The sequence below is a fragment of the Tasmannia lanceolata genome, unplaced genomic scaffold, assembly GCF_043159265.1.
Source record: "Tasmannia lanceolata isolate RefF3 unplaced genomic scaffold, GAP_Taslan_0.1 ptg000018l, whole genome shotgun sequence".
NCBI classification, from domain to species: domain Eukaryota; kingdom Viridiplantae; phylum Streptophyta; class Magnoliopsida; order Canellales; family Winteraceae; genus Tasmannia; species Tasmannia lanceolata.
Window position 1 is genome coordinate 66,692,379 of NW_027518695.1, and position 18,031 is coordinate 66,710,409.

The 18,031-nt window shown below is 35.2% G+C and overlaps 2 protein-coding genes and 1 long non-coding RNA gene across 4 annotated transcripts in view; all 3 read right to left on the reverse strand.

Moving 5' to 3' along the window:
- LOC143851673 (uncharacterized) overlaps nucleotides 1-10,526 on the reverse strand; it is a 48,546-nt gene extending 38,020 nt beyond the window's left edge. Inside the window, exons 1-3 of one of the 2 annotated variants that reach the window (XR_013236448.1) lie at nucleotides 10,462-10,526; nucleotides 10,086-10,140; nucleotides 9,318-9,411 (exon numbers count right to left, since the gene is read on the reverse strand). This is a non-coding gene — a long non-coding RNA (uncharacterized LOC143851673). Of the gene's footprint in view, nucleotides 1-9,317; nucleotides 9,412-10,085 lie in introns of both variants that reach the window. The other variant, XR_013236447.1, reaches the window with a different exon arrangement.
- A 3,701-nt stretch (nucleotides 10,527-14,227) lies between these two features.
- On the reverse strand, nucleotides 14,228-15,373 carry LOC143850628 (uncharacterized). Its single transcript, XM_077359853.1, has one exon. The coding sequence runs from the start codon at nucleotides 15,371-15,373 to the stop codon at nucleotides 14,228-14,230; it is 1,146 nt and encodes a 381-aa protein (XP_077215968.1).
- A 144-nt stretch (nucleotides 15,374-15,517) lies between these two features.
- On the reverse strand, nucleotides 15,518-17,727 carry LOC143850629 (uncharacterized). Its single transcript, XM_077359854.1, has 4 exons — nucleotides 16,983-17,727; nucleotides 16,570-16,895; nucleotides 16,108-16,465; nucleotides 15,518-15,939 (listed from the first exon to the last, which is right to left on the reverse strand). The coding sequence occupies exons 1-4, from the start codon at nucleotides 17,725-17,727 to the stop codon at nucleotides 15,518-15,520; spliced, it is 1,851 nt and encodes a 616-aa protein (XP_077215969.1).
- Between the last annotated feature and the right edge of the window lie 304 nt (nucleotides 17,728-18,031).

Here is an 18,031-nt window from a genome sequence, read left to right on the forward strand (position 1 = left end):
CATAGTCTATTCCCTCCTCCTGAGTGTACCCTTGGGCTACCAGCCTAGCTTTATTTCTAGTGATAATTCCATTTTCATCCAATTTATTTCTATACACCCATCTCGTGCCAATGACTGGATGATTACTAGGTCTAGGCACTAGCCTCCACACCTTGTTCCTTTCGAATTGACTTAACTCTTCTTGCATAGCCATCAACCAATATTCATCCTTTTCAGCTTCTTTGATGGATTTAGGTTCTAATTCGGATAGGAACGCCAAATTGTTACTCACACTACGATAGTATGATCTAGTTCTCACTGGCGATGTGGCATCACCTAAAATTTGGGATTCAGGATGATCTACCAATGTTCTCCTATCCCTAGGCAATGAGTCATCATTTTCATTTTCTACTTCCTCACTAGGTAATGTATGACTTGTAGATGCATGAGGAGGAGCACTCAATTTTGGAAAAAGATGTTCAATGGGTTCATCCTCATCATGTGGCATTTCTTGAGGTGTTGGCTCTCTTTCATCAAATGTCACATGCATGGATTCTTCTACAACTAGGGTTCTTCGATTAAATACTCTATATGCCTTGCTATGTGACGAATACCCTAAGAATACTCCATCATCCGACTTCTTATCAAATTTGTGTAAATTTTCTTTAATGTTCAAAATGAAGCATTTACATCCAAACACTCTAAAATAGCTTATATTTGGTTTCAAGTTTTCCCAAAGCTCATAAGGTGTTTTCTTAGAAATTGGCCTTAAATATACCCTGTTTATGATATAGCAAGCGGTGCTAACCGCTTCCGCCCAAAAATATCTAGGGAGATCATTTTCATTCAACATAGTTCTAGCCATTTCTTGGAGAGTTCGATAATTTCTTTCTACTACTCTATTTTGTTGAGGTGTTCTAGGTGCGGAAAAATTATGTTTTATGCCATGTTCATTACAGTAAGTGTCAAAATGTACGTTTTCAAATTCCGTTCCATGATCACTTCTAATGTAAGAGATAGCAACACCTTTTTCATTTTGTATTTGATTACACAATGTAAGGAAGTTTCCATAAGTTTCATCTTTGTGTGCTAGAAATATGACCCAAGTAAACCGTGAGTAGTCATCCACAACTACGAACACGTACCTCTTTCCACCTAGGCTACTTGTCTTCATTGGTCCAAAAAGATCCATATGAAGTAGCTCCAAGGGGTAGGAAGTTGAAATCATATTTTTAGGTGCAAATGAGCTTTTCAATTGTTTTCCTAATTGACAAGTTCTACAAATGTGATCTTTGATGTATTTGAACTTAGGCAATCCTCTAACACTTTCTTTTGAGGAGAGGGTCGAAATGAGATCCATTCCGGCGTGACCCAACCTCCTATGCCATAGCCAAGAGTCCTCACTAATGGCATTAAGACAAGTCACATTTTGGAGTCTAAGATCATCTAGTCCAATTGTGTAAATGTTATTGTCTCTAGAACCTATGAATTTTACTTCTCCATTTATCTTATTTTTAACAATGCATTTATCGGGATTGAAGACAACTTCAAAACCATTATCACATAATTGACTAATGCTAATAAGATTATGGGATAAGCCATCAACAAATAGTACATAATGTATGGGAGAGGTAGATTTACCTATGGTGCCTTCACCTTTGACTTTTCCTTTCTTATCATCTCCAAAGGTAACGTCTCCACCATCCTTGAGTGATAGGGATGCGAATTGAGTAAGGTCTCCGGTCATATGTCTAGAGCATCCACTATCAAGGTACCATGTGTTCTTCTTTTTATGGCTTTTAAGGCATACCTACATATGAATAGGCAAGTGAGATCCTTTGGGTACCCAAATCTTCCTAATCTTGCTATGTTCATTTGTTTTTACTTTAGAGTTCAATTTAATTTTATCTTGTTTAGCATGCATGCAAGCAACTTTATAATGACCTTCTAAACCACAATAAAAGCAAGTTTTGGTACTATTAGAAGAAGCCTTTAAAAGTTTGTTTTTATAGTTGGATATTGTAGTATTCCATTTAAGACCAAGTCCACTTTTATCATGTGGCATTCTTTGATTGTTAACAAGCCTATCCAATTTCAATGAACTATGTTCAAAATTTTCAAATAGTTTCTTTAGTTCATCATATTCAAAAGATATTTTACCATTTTCATGCTTTAGCTTGTTGTTTTCAATCGAAAGCTCTTGTCGATTTTCATTCAAAATGGTGATAGAAGCATTTAACTCATGAATTTCTACTTTGTATTTTTCATTTTTATCATCTAAAAATTCATGATCTTTCTTTAACCAACCAAATTCTTTTGTCATGTTAGCAAGAGAGTTTTCAAGTGAAGCAATTTTATCAAATTGAATTTCAAGTTCATCATTTGCACTTTGTAGGGAATCAAGAACTTCTTTCAAAACAACGACATCATTTAAAGTGTTTACCTCGTTATTGTCGTTTGTTGAGGCCATGAAGCACACGTTCTTTGCTATCAAGCAATCTTCGCCATCATTTTGTTCGCCTTCGCTTTCAATTTCTTCATCCCACGTGGCGGTCATTCCTTTCTTGCCTTCTCTTCTCTTGAAGCGGTTGTTTGAAGTAGGTTCATTGTTGAGTGGACAATCCGGACGAATGTGTCCAAGCTTCTTGCAACCGTAGCATCGGGGTTGAGAAGACCCATCACCAAGTTCTTCTTTCTTCTTGAATGGGAGATTAGTTCTTCTATTTCTCATGCCTCCCATGTTCCTTTGTAAGAATTTGATCCTTCTTGTTAGGAGGGCAACTTCATCTTCCATGTCTTCCTTTGTATCTTCATTTTCACCTACATTGCAAGCAAAAGCAACACCTTTTCCTTTTTCACTTTTAGTTTCAATTTCGGGTGCTTTTGTTTTGAAAATCATCTCATGAGTGATCAAGGACCCTATTAGTTCATCTATGTTCAATGTGTTCATGTCCTTGGCTTCGGTGATTGCGGAGGTTTTGGATTCCCATGACAAAGGTAGGGACCTAAGAATCTTGGTCACTAAGTCTCTATTTGAAAATTGTTTTCCAAGTCCCCTTAGTCCATTTACAAGATTGGTGAACCTAGTGTACATGTCGGCAATTGTTTCATCGGGTGTCATTTGAAAGAGCTCATATTGCCGAAAGAGATGGTTCATTTTAGATTCTTTAACTTGATTGGTTCCCTCATGGGTGACTTCCAAAGTGTCCCAAATTTCCTTAGCCGAATTCAAATTTGATACTCTATTGAATTCTCCAGGAGATAGAGCACAAATAAGGGAAGTCATGGCTTTGGCATTATAATTCGAAGCTTGTTGTTCGGCTTCGGTCCAATCATTTAGGTTTCTTGTGGGTAATATGTATTCATTATTAATGGCTCTCCACATTTGATAATCTTGGGTTAAAAAGATTTTCATTTTAGTTTTCCAAAAACCATAGTTTGTTCCATCAAAATAGGGTGGCCTAGTGTTTGAATAACCTTCATGGTGTTGAGGGTAGTTTGCCATTTTAGAATCTTTACTCTAGACCGGTTAGGGTTTTCTAAAAATTAGAGACGAGGCTCTGATACCAATTGAAATAAACAAGAGGGGGGGTGAATTGAATTTTAACACTAAATTATCCCTTTTGAAAATTACTTGTGAACCTAATTGGAATTTTCTTCACTTAATTAAATATTTGGTTAGTGCAAATAATTAGAAACAAAATGAAATGCCAAACCAAAAATTAATAATGGAAATGCAAGACAAGAAAGAACACACCGATGTATAGTGGTTCGAGCAAAGCCCTACTCCACTCTTCTTAAGATCGTCCTTAATGATTTCCACTATTGGAGACCTCCACGATGCCCGGCTTCGAGGCGGTTACACTTCCAAGGGATATTAAATGAGAATGCCCTTACACCTTTACAAAGACTCTCCTTCTCTGCCGAGTTCTAAGCGGTTACTCTCTAGGGAATTTAAATAAGGAATGCCCTAGCCACCTATACAAGAAGTGAAGATTGAATAGCTTGGCTTCTTCTCGAAAGCTTGATGCTTTTTGTAGATCCTTGATTGCTCTTAAATGATGGTAGTTGCAAGTGAAAGCTCTAAGAATCCCAACTCAATAAATTTGCAAGTGCAAGGCAAGTTTGGGAAAAATCAAATCTTAAGCACAAAATGGGTTGCAAGTTTTCTTCAATGCTTAAGGAGGTTTTCAAATCATCAAGAGAGAGGAAATGAATCCTCTAGATGTTGTATATATAGCCTCACCAAAGAATATGACCGTTTGGGGGTGTTGATATCAAAAATCACAAGTTAATTTAAATCCCAACGGCTAGTTTTTGGTCTGTCGCGAGGTTCTCGGAGTTCCGAGAAATATTCTCGGAGTTCCGAGAGAACGGCCAGAAGAACAAAATATTCTACTGGACCATTTCTCGGAGTTCCGAGAAAATGGCCAGAAGCTACTGGACCATTTCTCGGAGTTCCGAGAGAACTCTCGGAGTTCCGAGAAAAATCTCAGAGTTCCGAGAAGCCTAAAAAATTAGCAGTTTGTGTATTTTTTGCTTATTTGATTTTTTTGCTTTTGGAACTCAACTCCTATGATAATTATGGAATGTTTATGAGGGTCCCAACATGTTGGTCCACCACATAATCATTCACTAAACCTTTAAAGTTCTTTAAGTGTTCTTTGAAAAAAACATTTTGAAAACACTTTGCCTTGACTTGAAAATCTAAAGAGAAGGGATGTACAATGATACCTATGCAACCTTCAATTCCTCTTTAGCTTTGGTCTTCAATTGATCTTCCATCTTTGTATGCTTGCTTGAGTAATGATGTGAGCTCCACTTAGCTCATTTGACTCTTGTTGGGTACATCTTCAAGCATGACCATGTTGTGTGTTGGTTTCTTCAATGATCAATCCTATCTTTAACACAACACTTCAAAGCAAATTGATTAGTATTCAAAAACACAATCAATTATGTTTAGAATCATCAAAACAAGATTGGAGAGTAGACCCTTGGGCTTACAATAAAAACTAAAGAACATCATTGGACTATTTTGAGATCAAGAAACCAAATCATCTTACAGCACAGATCATTGCTATATTGATTTCTTCTTCTCTTAAATATTTTAGCTAGCAATATCTGTAGTTACAACAAGAGAATACCCAAACCAATCATAAAAAAAAAACGAGATCAGCAAAGATAAAAAGAAAATAAGGAAATAAAATATAATCCATTAATAATTCCTAAAAAGAAAACCTAAATCTAAGCTTGAATCATCATTTCATCATAGTGACATGGACACAAAGTAAAGAACCAAGGATCATACCTGAAATTTGAGATCAAAATCATAAGGTACCTTGGATCAGATCCAATCTCCTGCTACTTCTTCTAGAACAAGCTCTGATTCACACCTTGCGCTTGGATCTTGTATTTTAAACTCAAAACATTAAAAGCTAAATCTATGATTTAGACACGGAAGCAACGGAATCAGAGGAAAAGATCTCAGATCTGAGCTTGAATCAATAAAAATTGATATAGGAATAGTAAGATTCTAACAAAAAAACACAGAAATTAATCCAGGATAGAAGAACAAGGTTTAGATCTGAGATGGAATAATGGATCTACGGTTTGGATCTGGATATTAGTGTTTAGATCTAGGTTTTGATAGTAAAGGAAAGGAAAATGACAACAACTGGCACTAGAAAAGGAAGAAGATAAGATGATTGAAGAGAAGATCCAGCCAGAAATTAGCCGGAATCTGGCTAATCTCGATCGGAGAAAAAGATATTTGATAAAGCAGAAGAAGGGACTGCTAGAAGGATTTTAGACAGAGCACCTGGCGATCAGAGCTTGGATTCCAGCCGGTAGATCTGCCGGAGAAGAAGAAACTCGATCGGAAAAAAGAGAAAATGGGCTAGGATTTGGGAAATCTGGGTTTTCTCTCTCAGCTCTCTCTCTCTATCTGTGAAAATGAGATTTTTTTTCCTTTTTTTTTCTGATTTTTTTTATTTTTTATACTAAAATGAAAGCCACCGATATTGGCACTACCATACTGATGGGCGCACAAATTTTGATGGGAGCGCGAATCAAGCGCGGCTCGGACGGGATTATGCACCCCCCTTGTCATAAGAAATGATATAATTGCACTCCCTTTTCCCATGGACAGCCCCTACCTCGATTAATTCAACCCCCCTTTTGGTCTGCATTGTGCTCACTCTCTTGGCTCGTTTATTAAGCAAACAAGCTCGGATTTCAACAAAATTTTGTGGGGATCTTAGTGAGACCCTAACCTATCTTAGGGTAGAATTTGGGGTCCTAACTCATTGATTGGATAAGGCTTCGCACAAACACAACGAGCTTGGGTCCGGTCAAAATGGGGTGTCTACACCGTGCGATGCACGGGGCAAGGAAAAAAATGTTTTATAATTTGTTTTTTAGAAAAAAAAAGAGACAGAAGAAGATGCATATCTCAAGAAGATTAGGAATTAGTTAAACCCTATTGACAATGAGCAATAATATTTTTGAAAAGGGATGGTAGATTTGTGAAAAGTGAAAGAAATGGAAAATAAAGAGTGCAATACGTTTTTGGATTACATTTCTTCCATGAAAAAAATAAATAACAAAAGAAAAAAAGAAAAAAAAAGATAAGGTGCATTTACTTCCAACACACAAAAAAACCATGACCTCTTAGAAGAATCAGAAATTCTAAAAGGCGAATCAATCTCTTACAACTAATTTTGTATCATTAATCATTTAGAACATAATTAAAATTGAAAAACAATGTAAAATTTTTACCACATATAACAAACAAATGATAAACAAGAAGAATAAAACATTCTCATCAGATCCCAAAGAAATATCGAAAGAGGAAAAAGAATACACACAAAAAAAAGAAATGTTTCTCATAAAAAGAGGACAATAACATGGAGAAAATGAGAAACAAAACCAAGGCATATAGAAGAGAAGAATGAACACTGAGAAGAGAGGACACATAGAGACATTAAGTGTAGAAGCATAGCATCACAGTAATATCACAGGTAATAACATTCAAATTGAAAAACTGAAGTTACAGATCACTGAATACAAATTCATACAAAACGTTTAGAACATAAAACATCAGGTATACAACATCCCGACTGCTTCGTAGAACAAAATAACAGAGATCAGAAATGGAATATCAATGGAAACAAAATCTTGGACTTGAAGAGTGAGAGGTCTTCTAACTCAACTGGAAAAGAAATATATTACAAACAAATAACAGAGGTTGCATATGCACAAAACATAAATATAAAAAGGAAGTGAATCATTTAGTTCAAAACCCAACTGAATTAAAATCAATCATAGGACATAGCTGGGATTTTTGGCATTCTTTGATTTACAAAAAAAAGAAAGAGATATTCTCTCTGTCAAATCCACGCCAAAAAAAAAAACTCTTTCCAATGTGATGCGGTTTCGAAGTTTTCCTTTTATTTATCCTATATTTTTTGGATTGTAAATTTTCAGTTCATAGTCTATAATATAGATTTCAACATGTCTTTCTTCCATCCATACATGACTGTTTCCTACTATTAGTTTTGTTCTATCAAATACTCAACTAAGAAGACATGCCCTGTTCGTTTGAGATGTTGACTTTTCATTTGAGATATTGACTTTTTATGTGAAAAAAGTATTTTTGTAATTCAAAATTACAATGGGGTGTTTTTAGTCATTATATGTTTCTCTTGCTTTACGCCTTTGGGCTTCCCTCCAAAAGGACTAAAGTCATGAAAAAACTTTAGTTCTAGATGGGAAGTGTGAGAGGGTGAGAGTGGCCATATATATACTTTCACTCTCTTAGCCTTGTAAATGAGCAAGAGGTTATGAGGATCCTACGCGCACGGATCGCCACTTGGGTCCGGCGGGCTTTTGGTCTTACCACATACGCACGCCGCCCGGCCGCGCGCATGGGCCCAAAGCCTTTTTTTCTTTTAATTTTCTTTTATTTCTTTTCTCTTGGTTTAATAATTATTTAATTAGTTTTACCGTTTAAGAAAACGCGTAATCGTGGTTTAGTGACCGTTGGGAAACGTTTCTCACGCACTAAATGAGTGCGACGTTTCAACCTAACGTGTCTCTTAGTTTTCTATTTATTCGGATTTGTGGAAAACAGAAAGACATCTTTTTTGGAACAACTTTCTATTCTTCTCTTTGTTTTCCTGTTTTCTGGAACATCTATTTCTCCCCTAAACTTTCCGATCAAGGCGATTTGGCTCATATAAGTAAGTTCTAAGGCATCTGGGCTGCGTGAGGGCACACCCCTGGAGCGAGAGTTGTTGAATCCTGGAGGCATACACCAAGACGCCCATCTGCACCGTTGATTCGTCATAGTGGGGGTGAGATTTGCCTTAAGGACAGCGAAGATCCTTCGTGCCTCAACTCGATAAGTGATCTAACGACTTTTGTTTATTTGTTTACAATTAATTCTGGCAGAATAGTTACTGTTGATTTCTGACTGCACAAGATAGGAGATTAATTCTATTCAAGGTATTCTCGAATCCTAAATTACAGATTTGCACATCATTTTTTCTAACAAGAGATTGTGGCAATGGATTGTCAAAATAATTGGATTAGGGGGGTCACAATCTAGTGTAATAATCCAAACTGAACAGGGTGGTAGTGTTATAGATGCACGATGAAATATCTTAAAGCAGGCCAAGAAATGACAAGATAAGGAATATGCAAGGTACATATTTACATAAAATAAAATATTATAAATATTATAATAGAAGATTAGACAATAGTGACCCTTATTGTCGCACTACCGCGGTACGAAACTCCATTTTTGATATACAAAGAAACAAAAGGCAGCAAGGAATTTTCACAAATGGCAGAAGCGAGGTACCATGAACACAGATATCTAAATCTCATCTTTGGCATAATTCAAGTCATACTGGTCATGCACACAGTAATCTTGGCATATCTGTCTCAAGTTTGGGCTATTGGGCAATGGTTAGCACCCATGCATAATAAAACCAATGAAACGGCTTATTGATGTGATGGCCTATATTGTAAGGTGATGGACTGAACAGTGACCTCCCATATTTGCAACAAATAATTGACATCTGATCCAAATTTCCTGTCTTTCATTGAACTATCAATATTTGTATGACAGAGAATTTTGCATACAATTCTACAACTATATTTGTATGACAGAGAATTTTGCATACAATTCTACAACTGAAAGTTAATAAAAGTTACCGCTAATAAAAATCATAAATAAAAAGTGGGCAGAAGAACTCCTAAATCAGAAATTAAAATAAAAAGAATATTCACTGTTTTAAATCGGAATCAAGCTAAAAAAGAAACATGCACTCAACTGTACACCTGCATCCGATATTAATCATAATCCCTCAATTAGAAATGATGGTGGCATAGATTCCCCTGAACTTTATCACAGCTCGATCATAAGCCCTGCATTAAAACATAAATAATTTAAAAAAAAATCGTACAACATTTAAAATTTTTAAAAGAAAATACGAAGACAAAACCTGGGTTTCATCTAAGTTTCGAATCCCCCTTATCAAACATATCACCCATATAATCAAGCACCAATTCAAAAAGGAAAAAATGTAACAAAGCACAATCTTTCTTACTGAAATACACTTGCATCTCTATGGATAACAGATCATTGAAATGAAAACTGGAAAAGTGAAAAGTAGATCAGGTACTGCTACCCAAATAAGGCCCATTTAATGCTGATTTCTAATATGTTCCACAAATACCCATTGCATGTAGTAGCCCTCTCTATGGATAACACATTAAGAAAAGAAACTGAATCCATAGATTAGAATAGCAGTGTTATATCTCAGAAAGAATATGTTGCTACCAACTGCTCTGCATTCGATAGATGCACAAAAATCATCCTCAAGATTCATGCTACCAAGTGCAGTAAGGCAATCCAGAAAGACCCATCCTCTTCAAGATTGATATGTAATTTCATCTGTCAGGCATTCCATGGAACATTTGGTGGGCATGATCCATTAATGACACACTGAAATATTTCATATAAACAAAAATTTGTGTATTATGGGTTTCACATAAACAGTTGACGGGCATGATCCCCAATTAGGAAAAAAAATACATACTGCAGGAGAGAGAAGAAGAACAAGCGCGTGTCCATCTGCATGTCTCCGTTCTGATCTGTGAGTCCGAGGATGAAAATCGCTCCGTCAGGAAAAAACACCCAGAACGAAACGAAAATGGTTTGTTTCCTCTTCCAAATCGTCGTTCCTTTTTTGGGGATGGGGATTTGGAGGCGATAAATCTGGAAATATACTAAATAGTTTCCAATTCGTTTCGTTTTTCATGCGTTTGGAATTCGAAAAAATCCAGCACAAAATGGAATTCGGTCATATGGGATATGGGAAATTTAATAGAAAATTTATTTGAAACGTGAAGAGGAAACCAATGCGCTATATTTGTGGAAATAAATTAGGGATGAATGTAACGGGAAGAGAAAACCTTTTCTGAAAATGTTTCGGAGAAGCCGCACCCTTTTCGAATAGCCACAACGGTTTAGTTTTTTTTTGCATTAAAAAAAAGGGTTGAATGCGGTTTGCAGAGGGGTGCCACGTGGCACACCCTCAGCGTACCACATCCAGCTTTATATATATAGAATAGACTGGTTGCAGACCCGTGCGATGCACGGGACGGCCCAAAAAAGAAAGATTTATAGCTTTTTTTAAGATAAAAAAATGAAAATAAAAAAGAAAAATTCATAAGATACACAAAAAGTTTCAACAGAAGAGAGTATGAGAAATTCATCCAAAGATTGACATATATATTCAACAAAAAATAATGTATAATTGAAATATTTAAGCATAAAAACAACGGAAATTCATAAAATTTTGCTATCTATGAGCCAATTCACAAAATATCCTATGAGCCAATTCACAAAATATCATCCGCTTAAGTCCAATGAGTTCATTACAATCCTAGCTCTACAATTAAAAAGAGAAATAGACTTATCAACAGTGGATATTTCATCGAACAGTTGGTGATCGAGGCTTGTAAAGACCAGTATCCTCTTTTAAAGTTGGGTGTTAGGAACTAGAACACCTCTCTATTCTTCTCTTATTCTGTAAAACAACCAAAATAATAACAAAAAGAGATAAATGATGAAAATATAGAAAACATTACAAAAGACAAAGAGAGATACATTGAATTTGGTGTAAACACTTTCAACCATCAATCCACCATGTTCCTTTTTATCTGTATTGATTTCGATCTCTAACACACAGTATAGGTGCTAAGATCTCTGGGCTTCCAATTTCATCGAAAATAACCCAAATAGCCCTACAAACAACGAAGCAGATAAAAAAAAAATTGTAACGGTGAAAAATCAGTCAGTAAACGGATGATCCATCTTTATGATAAAACCCAAATATGATAAGGCTAATCAAACCTGCTTTCATCCTCTCGATTGGCTTAAAGCAAAGTGGCTATATTCAAATCGGTCGTCATATTGTTGATTTTCGCGGCAGTGACTGGCCCAATGGAAGAGGAGAATCGCTGGCGCAGATGTGGCAATATTAAAGGAGGAGGAATGGAAAGGGTACTATGTATTTGGAGTAATTTTGTTTTGTGCTGATTTTAAGGCATTTAATTCTAAGATTAAAATCTTGAGACGTCTTTTGGATTTCTCGGTTAATCGTTTTGAATTATTTTAGGGAGATTTAAAATCGGCAATTGATGATTTTAAGGGATTTAGGGGCTTTTAAGAAGGTTATAAATCCGTAATAAATTGTGGGGTGGAAGAGGAAACATTTTGAATTGTTTTAGGGAGATGAAAAATCGGCAATAAATAATAAATCATAGAATAGCTTTCTTATAATAAATAGGGATACAGAAGGATACATTAGATTATTAGGATAGAAAAGGCGTTTCATTTTCCCATTTTTTTGGCCGCTCTTACTCTTAATTAAAACAGGATGAAGAGGGGCTGACATGTGGCACCACAACGGCTTAGAGGATTCCGCTTTACTTATATAGTAGTTGCAGTCCCGTGCGATGCACAAGGCGGCCCAAAAAGAAAGATTTAAAACTTAAAAAGAAAGCGCTGTAACTTAAAAATAAAGTTTTATAAATTCAAGTTTTAGCTTATTACATCCAAGTTATAGTTTGTAAAATCCCGGATTATACAATTTATGATTATAAAATTTGCCTATATTAACGCCTCTTTAGAGATGAAAAAATAAATTGAATCAGGTTTGAAGTAATTGAGAAAAAATATAAGGAAATAATTGTAGTATCTTAATTCCAAACAAAGGAAAACATAGTTTATATGAGCATATTAAAGGAGAATAGTTGCCATCTTTTAATCAAGTATAAAGGTGATGTTAAATTCACAATATAATTATAGATGTGTATATAATCTGCTTATTCTCCTTATACTTTGTGTCAAAATATAAGACCTAATTGTAATAACAAATTTGTAATTAAAAAATAAAAAGGAAGAAAAGACATAATTATCAAAACAGAATAAAAGTAAATAAGTAAAAAATTGTAAAACAACAACAATAATTAAGTAGATTATTTTTAACATTAGATTTCCTTAAAGCCAAGAAAAGAAGTAATCATTCTCTTGGAATAACATAATCAGTTCATGAGAAATTATTAACATCATAGTTTCTTAAACCCAAAAAAAAAGTAATAATTTTGATGAAATGAATCCAATTCTGACTTTGTTTGAACTTCGCATTCTAGTCATTCTTTTGAATCCCTGTAAGAGTGAATGTTTTTTTTTTGTTAGCATACAATTTTTTATTCAATTAATTTTTTATATATAGATATAGTTTTAACCTTGTGAATAATTTTCTTGCTCCTTGGAGGAGTTTCATTGAAAATTTGAGCATCTGCTTCTGCATTTGCTCCTTCGGTTCTTCATCTTCCGAAGTTCTTTTTTTTGGCAATAATTTTGTCTTCTGCATAAGAAATAATTTCGAAAGAGAAAGTCCTGTTATAATTATTTATATATATATATATATATATATAAATTAATGTGTACATTTGTTTGTAGAATTTAAATGTAAAACCTGTATTGTCTCCAATTTTGCATATTTTTCAGCGTCAATTATTTTTGAAACCGTGAAATTCTGCTTTGATGTTGTGAAATTGAATGCGGTCACCTTTAATTGAAACAGATATGTTCTGCCTAATAACTTTTCAATTGCAAGCGGCAGAATTTCTTTATCTTCATCCTGTAATGTAATAAAGTTAGTTGTTTTCTTCATTGAAATAAATGAGACATAATGAAAAATAAATTGTAAAAACTTGTAAAATCTCGTTTAAATTACTTTAATTAGTTGGGTACCTTTTTTCCAGGAATGCTAATCTGTGTAACGGGTTGCTGGATTATATTTTCTGCGTCCTTATCAAATATCACAAAATTTGTTGATGCTGTGTGGTCTTCAACCTCTAATTGCAGCCTATACCTGCAAAGTTTTAAATTGAACATATTGAACATAAAATATTTTTTAAACTTTATTAATAATAATTTTTTTGCCAGAGTTACCTTTTTAATGGGAAGTTAACTTTCTTCTCGCATGTAGGACACCAATAATATGAGCTTAAAGGATCACATTTCTTCCTACAGTCGTTGCATGAGATATAGTACCATCGATAATGCGAGTCAACTTTTATGACTGTTGCTTCACAGAAAAAAGTAGAATCCTGTAATTTTTTATGTTAGTTTTATTTTTATAGTATTTTTATATATTATTCTAGTAATGAATTTTTTAACAATATTTTGTCTAACCTTTTGCTCGCTTTCTTTGATGAAATCTAAGATCTGTTGCACCGTTCTTTTATTTTTTTCAACCAATTCTCTATCAGCAGCTAATAATTTCTCTATCAGCATGTTCTTTCAGTAAATGACGTCCCCCCTGTCATCTTTAGAGATCAGAATCTGAAAGGGAAAAAAATAAATTAGTAGAAGATTTTGTGTCATTTTTAGCTTTTATTTTAAACAACTTTATTTTTTTATTGACTGACCTGTATGTAAGTTGTTAAAAACTTCTTTATATACAATATTTTTTGTGTACTCATTTTCGTCGCCATCAATTTTTTCTATCAATATCTTCAGACCATCAGGAGATGTCACTCTGGAGATAGCAACATATAGTTGCCCATGAGTGAAAACAGGCTTTGGTAGATATAGACCAACTTGTTTAATAGTTTGGCACTGACTTTTATTAATTGTCATTGCATAACAAACTCTGACTGGAAATTATCTTCGCCTCAAAACGAAGGGCCACTTCGATTCAGTAGCTGTTAATATGACCATGGGAATCAGAACTTTTGTTCCAATATTTTTTCCAGTGATTATTCTTCCTTCGATAATCCAAGTGGCTAACTGAGTTACTATTAGCCGTGTACCATTGCACAATCCTACATTTTGTTTGATGTTTCTCAAAAGCATGATAGGATTTCCAACTTTCAGCTGAAGAACGTGATTTGGTAATCCCGAAAAGTGTAATGTATTCAAAAACTCTACCGGATAAATCATGTCCTGATCAGCGACATTTGACGAAGCTTTACATATTGAGTCTGAGCTAAGATATGAATGTTGTTCCCCAGCAACGAATTGCATCATGTGTGAGTTTATTTCATCGACTGTATGATTTTTTGGAGTCAATATTGCTCTTTCTTGAAGATAATGCGCATCTTTGTAACTATTGTGGAACGATGGATATGTGATGGATACTATTTCACCTATGGGGTTATCTCCACCATGTATAAGAAGATGACTTGGAATTTTAATCCACGAAGGTTCGCCATCTTCTTCTCTTGATATTGATTCAATCTTGCCATCTCTGATATCTAAAACCCATTTGCTAAATTCTGATATTGAATTAGATGTACTGATGTCGGCTGAACATGGATTCAATCTCATATTTGTTTTTAAATTGAAGACCATGCAATAGTCCCATAAGTAGGAATTATTTATAGAAGCAAGCACAACTTCATGTCTTCCTCCTTTTGGAACAACAGGAAGAATCTGTCTGAAATCTCCACCAAGCATTACAGTCTTTCCTCCAAATGGGTTGTCGCTTGAATTAAGATCATCAAACCTTAATATGTCTTTTAAAGTTTTGTCGACTGCCTCAAAAGCATACCGGTGGTGCATCGGTGTTTCATCCCATATAATGAGCGATGCCCGTGTTATCAATTTCGCAAGTTGGGTACCTTGATTAATGCTGCACGTGGAGTTTTCTTCATGATTGATTGGAATTTCGAATCTTGAATGAGCAGTCCGTTTTCCTTGTAAAATGAGAGCTGCTATTCCAGATGATGCCACAGCAAAAACAATTTTGCCTTCCGAACGCAATCTTGCAATTAAGGTTCTATACACATGTTTTTCCTGTCCCTCCATGGCCGTAAACAAAAAACAGTCCTCCTTTTTCAGTAACTGCTGTTACTACAGAATCATATATATTTCTTTGGTCTAAGTTAAGTCCGCTGTATAACTCGTTGTGCTTTATCCTTAACTGTTCTTTGTCATACGATATTTCTTCTCTTATGAGTCGATTATTCGGTTGGCTGAGTAGTGTTGCATCAGGCAGTGGGAGTGGCTTAAAATCTGGCAAAGACTTGCCATGAGGATGTTTTCAATCTCAAACAAAGTGTAACTTTGTATTTGATATTCATTTAACTCTAGTTGTGCATGGCCAAATGCATGTCGTTGGCGGAACTGAATATCATCAGATAGCAGCTGCCAATTTCTTTCCCACAGTTCAAATGGATTAGCGATTTCACAAAAGAGTAGAAGAGTCACAAATAGTTCTCTTAGTTGTCCTGCAGTTGCCCATTGTGATGCCTCATTAATTGCATCATGCCACTCCTTGTCGCCATCTAAAAGTCCAAGGGAAAAGCATGCTAATTTAAATGTTGGATGTATTACACCGTTGACTGTTCTTATCTCTTCATAGCTTCGTAGGCCTTTAACAATATTTAATAACATCCTCAAATAGAACCTTTCCCGAGAACTCGGATGTGCATAAACTATCCTTCCTTTGCATTTCCCTTTTTTCCTTTGTTGGCACAACTTATCTTTTTTATTTCATACAAATTTTGTGGGGAATTCAGCAAAGGTCAGATTTCGAGCACCTTCCTCAACGCTATTTGTATGCATCCATTGAGTGAACATTGTTGTTTCAACATCTTCCTTGTTCAGAACTTGGTTGATGGGTTCAGAATCTCTAAAAGTAATGCATTGCTCATCAGGAAGGTGGAACACCATTCTTTCAACTGCAGGTGTTCGGTGTTGAATATCAAATTGAAATATTCTCCAGCATGCTTCACATGCCGAGACATAACGACAGTCTAGATAACTTTTGATTTCATCAATTCTTTGAATTTCTCTATTATCATTTCTAGGATTTCTAGAAATGTCATCTTTAACTATCATTGTTGTCCTGTCAGGTCCTTTATTGATGTACTTGAAAGATATTTTATCGCTCTTGACCTGTTGCACCACTCAACATTTATGTGAGATTGATATTTTACAATCAATTCAACATTGTGTGGTACTACATATCTGTTGTCCAGTTTTATATCTCCCTTTTGTACAAATCTATAATTATCTCTTCTTCTGTAAACTGGAAACCCGTCATCAGATAGTGTTGTCTCGGTGTAAAAAAATTTTGGAAATTTTTTGCTGCAATAATTTCCTCCGATCATGCAAGGTGCTTTGTTGTTTGCTGCCCCACATGGTCCATGCATCATAAATTCTGCAACTGCTGCATATGCGGTATAATCACTTGTCTCATCTGGTATTTCTGCTAATATGATCTTGTCAATTTCAGATGATGTTGGATACTTATCTGATTGATGAAGCCAAAGTAATATATGCGCGTGTGGCAGGCCTCTTTTCTGGAACTCAATAGTGTAGACAGCTGAAAGTTGAAAAAGCATGTTATATATTTTGTTATTATCTGTAAAAGTATATTTAAAAAATTTGTCATAAATTTCTAAATACACACCTGCTATGACTCTTCCAAAATGTTGTAATTTTATAAGATCTCTCATTAATTGATCGAGCTTAATCTTGAAAACTCTTGATTCAATGTCTGGTCTATTAGCTGGTTTTTGTCCAGGAATTTGATCAACAAACTTCTGAATTTCAAGCCACTTTGGATTTACTATGAATGTTATAAATAGATCAGGATTTCCCGTCCATCTACAAATAGCCATTGCATCTTGATAATTCTGTATCATATATCTTGGGCCTCCTGTAAATGATGATGGCAAAATAATTCTTCTTCCCACTGAAGATGGAGTCGTGTCACCTCTCACGACTGCATCACGAAAACCTTTATACAATTCTGCTCTTAATTGTAGTTGGTTATTACGGATCCAGCGTAATCGTTCCTCTTCAATAGCTGTAAAAGCGTCGACTAAAAACTGTTGGAACAAACGCCCACCACGAATAATTGTTTGGCTCTCATTTTCTCTCTGTTGAATTCTGTATGCATAATATTCTCTCATTGTCACACAATGTCTCTTCGTTTGCCTTCTTCCCTCGTTACATTTACATGGTATTCCTAGATGGTAGCCATCTTCTCCATAAGGAAAAAGAATTGGATACTGCATTGCCATAAAACTTGGATTCAAATCACTGATACGTTGCAGGCCATCACTTTTGTGCTCTACTATAACATCGCTTTCAACATTTGTCTCACTCAAGTCGCCAACAATAAGTGCAGCTACTTCAGAAGTAGTTGGCATATTATACTATCTTGCATCTCTACCACGGTTCCCAATAAGCCTTATATGAACCTTACGTAAGTCGGATTCCTTGACATGGTCTCTTGCCATACGGAAAACCTTTGTAAGTTGATTGTAATTATCGAACATATTTAACAATCCTTCAACAATTGTAGCATCTAAGATGTCAGGCCTATTATTGTCCTTGCTAATTGCTCTTATTCTGTTGGAAACCTCGTTCTCTGTGTCATATATATAGAGCTGAGCAAATTTAGGCATTTTTCCTGCCTCTGATAACAACGATCCTATTTGATGATGGTTTTGT

Excerpts from the sequence above, each read along its gene's own strand:
- LOC143850629 (XM_077359854.1), bottom strand. The coding sequence starts at position 17,727 with ATGCCAACTACTTCTGAAGTAGCTGCACTTATTGTTGGCGACTTGAGT. Across the intron at positions 16,896-16,982 it reads TTTTGGAAGAGTCATAGCAG|CTGTCTACACTATTGAGTTC; the intron begins GTGTGTATTTAG and ends TTCAACTTTCAG. Across the intron at positions 15,940-16,107 it reads TACAAATAGCGTTGAGGAAG|GCCTACGAAGCTATGAAGAG; the intron begins GTGCTCGAAATC and ends ATATTGTTAAAG.
- LOC143850628 (XM_077359853.1), bottom strand. The coding sequence starts at position 15,373 with ATGGAGGGACAGGAAAAACATGTGTATAGAACCTTAATTGCAAGATTG.